The following is a 4558-nucleotide window of genomic DNA, read 5'->3' as shown; positions in this document are numbered from 1 at the left end:
GACACACACACACAGACACAGACACACACACACACACACACAGATATCCATCTGTCATCCTCTCATGTCCCTCTCCCACGCTGTGTGAGAACACCATAGACGCAGACACACTCGGATACATATTTCAGACGTGTTGATGCATTGCAGCTCGAAATAAAATGCTGACTCACAATCTATTATTGATAGCGCTAGAACTTGAAAAAATATCTGTGACATGCACTTTAGTTTTCAATGCACGCTCACCGTTGGTGTCCTTCTCGTTTCCTTCCCGTCACCTCTCCCTCCCACAGAGGGGGCGGAGGGGCAGATGAGTGCCGAGGAGGAAGAGGCTCGCAAGATAGCCGAGATGGGGAAGCCGATCCTGGGAGAGCACAGCCGCCTGGAGGTGGTCATCGAGGAGTCGTACGAATTCAAGGTGCACCATTCATGTATCTGTTTTCCCCTGGAAGAACAGCACCCTCTTTGTGCTGTGAAAAGATGCTCGTTTATTAGAATTATAATAGTCTTTGCTTTGTTTTTGTTCTTAAGTCCTTAAGATAAATGTGTGGATGGCCTTATTGATGGTAGCTCATCGCAGCTGTAGACTTAAATTCCACTTAAAAGTCTAAAAGTGAAAGCATTTATTGAAAGAAAATTAATATAATAACTTCTGAACGTCATAACTGGAAAGATCTTGTGCTTTAAACTATATTTGTCTGTGTTTGACTTTTCAAATTGTTCACTCTCTGGACTGCCACACACAATGGGAGGCACCCACGTGCACATATGCAGCATAAGGTGCAATTTAACAGCACACGCCTTCATATGGCTCTATGCACTTGTAATGTCTTTGCATACAAAGAATATTTACAAAACCAAAATAAAAAAAAATCTATCCGGCTATAACAGCAGCTTTAAAGTGTATTACTCAACTCCTTTTATTGTATTTAAAAATAATAATAAAAATGGCAATAAAAGCCTGCTTTACGCTGCAGTAAACAACAGCAGAGAAGCAGAGTTGAACATTTAATGTATTTATATAGTATGTCATTCCAATCTAAATGCAAAAACCAGAGCAGAAATGTTCACACTTGTGGTCCTGCACTGTAGACGGTGTTTGGGGCACTGCCATTGTGGTCAAAAAGGCTTTTCTGGACTTGTTACATAATACACCTTTACACTCACTCTCTCTGGCACTAGTGAACCCGGGTCTTAACCCCCCCTCAGCGAGCAAGTCGGATATGCCGCCTGCCTCTCAGGTTTTTACTGCGATCCCCTGTGCACAGAGAGCAGAATCCGAGGAAGCGGACCACAAGCAATCCAAATATTTGAAATGTGCATTGAGCTCAGGCATATTTAAGCAAATGAAAGCAGCCACCACTGCTGCAAATACCCACTTCCAGCCACTCTAGGCAATACCATTAATGTAATTTACTGGCATAGCCATAAGTCTCAATTCACAAAAGGTCCAACACACAGAAGAATTTTATATAGCCAATCCATTTATTGCCCTAAAGAAAATTAAAACAATGTGAATCCTCATTAAGGAAAAAGCTCCCTCATGTGCGGTTTAACTTTTTGTGAAGTAAATCGAATGCTGTTTTACCAGAAGCGCTGAGGGAAGTGTCGTATTCTTTTAATACGCACAGAATAAATTAGTTAAATTTACTACAACTCCCTTAGTCATCAGCACTCATTTTCTTTAATTGAATCAGTGGGTGTTTCAAAAGCCCAAAAATCATGAAATACCCTCAAACATACAGTATAAACAGCAGTGTGTTGTGCATCTGTTGTCACAATAAGCAGTGAAAACTGGATGCTGGCTTCAGCAGGTTAAAGTTACATTAAATATGGTGTTGCATCTACATTTCTAAGGAAACCTCGGCCCGTATATAAGCCCTCTTGTTTACCCTTTCCCTAAATAACATAGAAATTAATTGAGCAAAGAAATCAAACATCCGCCTCACTTTGAGCCAATTCAAAGCCAGTGATAACAGACGGAGAAAGAGTACAAAATGAGAACTAAGCAATTGACCTTGATGAGGTTGATGGTTGTTTCTATCAAACATCAACAAAAAGAGATGAGAGCCCGTTGTTCCATCCTCACTCAATACACATTCAAAAATCAATTTCTCTCATATGATTACGAAGTCGGTTGACCCCCCTGTGGACGTATATAATTAGCCTTGTCTCTTATGATTTGCGGGTAGTGAGAACCAACTGGAGGAATAATGCAATTCAGTACGATTGGCATTTAGTACAGAGCAGATCAATGTGAGGGGACCGGGGGTCTCTGTCTGCTAGGTAGGTTTTATTGTCTGCTTATTTTCATATTTTGCAGGTAAACTCACTGAAGTGTTTCTCTTAATAAGGAAACTCACAGCAAAACAACGTTTGTTACTTATTGGTTACAGTGTGTGTCGACACACACAGCATTTCTGTTCATATGTAGCTGTTTTTCTCACTGTTGTTTTTACTTTAAAGCAATTTAAAGGTTTAGTTGGCCCAGTTTGCTCCAATAGATATGGAGTTTGATTTGGTCCTCTACAAATAAAGTGGAAAACCGCCCGACTGGATAGAGGTGGAACACATGGAGAGGACAATGTCTTCGCTTGTGTTATTGGGTTATTTTACCCTTTGAGTTTATAGTCAATACAAATTAAACAAACAACATACAACGTGTTGATGATTGAGCTTTAGAGGTGCGGTTTTGCGTGGACAGAGCCAGACTAGCTATTTCTTTATGCTAAGCTAAGCTAACTGGCTGCAGGCAGTAGCTTCAATTTGAACGTGCAGATACGACAGTGGTAGCGATCCTTGTTTTAGTCTCTGCCAGAAAGTAACTCAAGCCAGCAGAGGCTGATGAATCTCAACTTCCCCCCCCTTTTTTCATAATGCAATCCAATAACAACTTTTGGGGTAAACTGCCAAGAATTCTCTTAAAAATTTGTATTTCTCAAGTCTTTAAAGTGGTCCCTCCAGAGCCACATTAGATCGTAGCGCTCCTCATGTGTGAAAAATGGGGAGGGGGGGGGGGGGGGGGGGTGGCTTTAAATCATCCATCCATCCATCCATCTTCATCCGCTTATCCGGTATCGGGTCGGGGGGGCAGCAGCTCCAGCAGGGAACCCCAAACTTCCCCGAGCCACATCACACAGCTTTAAATCACGATGTTTAAATTGGAATTCTTATTCAACTTTAAATTTCAACCTCAGATTTTCTGGAAGTTTTTTATTTCTAACTCAAATTAAAAAAGAAAGAAAGATTGAAGTCCTTGATTCCCGTGCAGCTAGCAGCCTCCGCCTCACCTCAGGGACCCTGGCACCTGTCTGTAATTGGGTGCTAATGAAGTGTGTTTTGGGCTTCTGATTGGCAGAGCACCGTTGACAAGCTAATTAAGAAGACCAACTTGGCTCTGGTGATCGGCACACACTCCTGGAGGGAGCAGTTTGTGGAGGCGGTCACCGTCTGCAGGTGAGCTGTTTGTGTGTGGTGTGTGTGTGGTGTTGTGTGTGTGTGTGTGTGTGTGTGTGTGGTGTGGTGGGTTTGGGTGTGTGTGTGGTGTGTGTGTGGTGTGTGTGTGTTGTGTGTGTGTGGGTGTGTGTGTGTACATGTGTGTGCACACATTGGTGTCACAAGGGGAGGCTGACACAATTATACTCACAGCAGGCCAGGTGTGATTCAGCATTCATTGTCATCATTCTGTATATGTGCTTTAAGCTCTCTAATTACTGCTTATCCTATCTATCTATCTATCTATCTATCTATCTATCTATCATCTATCTATCTATCTATCTATCTACTATCTACTAATCTATCTATCTATCTATCTATCCTATCTATCTATCTATCTATCTATCTATCTATCTTATCTATCTATCTAATCTATCTATTCTATCTATCATCTATCTATCTATCTATCTATCTATCTACCTATCTATCTATCTATCTATCTATCTATCTATCTATCTATCTACATATCTATCTCTATCTATCTATCTACTATCTATTTATTTTTTTATCTACATATCTATCTATCTATCTATCTATCTATCTATCTATCTATCTATCTATTTATCTACATATCTATCTATCTATTTATCTATCTTATCTATCTATCTATCTATCTATCTATCTATCTATCTATCTATCTATCTATCTATCTATTAGAGGTCTTGGCCTTGTTGTCTTGACTGTTGTGCGGTGGCCCTGACAGCTACCACCAAGTTATGATCCTAATAAATGGCAAATTAATACTTTGATGGTTTGAAACTAAATAAGTTGCAGTTTGAAATGTACACCGACCTTTTTTCAAATAAAAGAATAGGCGGCAGTTTCTCAAATATTTTAATCATTGAGAATGATCAACACACACTGCTCAGGGGTGAATAAAAGGGACTGCCAACGTTGTGTTTACTTGTTTGTTTTTGTATTTCCAGTTATTATCCACATAAAAACATGCTCAAATTCAACATCAGTGGAAAAACAAAAAAGTCAAGCAAAGTGTTTGTAGTAAACATAGAAAGTACAACATTGAATCCTAAAGTATCATGCATCTATTTACATTGTGCCCCCCCCC

General features: G+C 40.1%; 1 protein-coding gene across 1 annotated transcript in view; it reads left to right on the top strand.

Annotated features, from left to right (window-relative positions):
• The window catches only part of slc8a2b (solute carrier family 8 member 2b), a 227318-nt gene that overhangs the window by 216176 nt on the left and 6584 nt on the right, over window positions 1–4558 (top strand). The window contains 2 exon segments of the mRNA XM_032504578.1: window positions 291–415; window positions 3356–3451. Of these exon segments, the coding sequence (XP_032360469.1) occupies window positions 291–415; window positions 3356–3451 (221 nt within the window).

The sequence above is a fragment of the Etheostoma spectabile genome, chromosome 3 (genome assembly GCF_008692095.1).
Source record: "Etheostoma spectabile isolate EspeVRDwgs_2016 chromosome 3, UIUC_Espe_1.0, whole genome shotgun sequence".
In the NCBI taxonomy this organism is placed as follows: Eukaryota; Metazoa; Chordata; class Actinopteri; order Perciformes; family Percidae; genus Etheostoma; species Etheostoma spectabile.
This window is presented reverse-complemented; position numbering and strand designations above follow the sequence as displayed.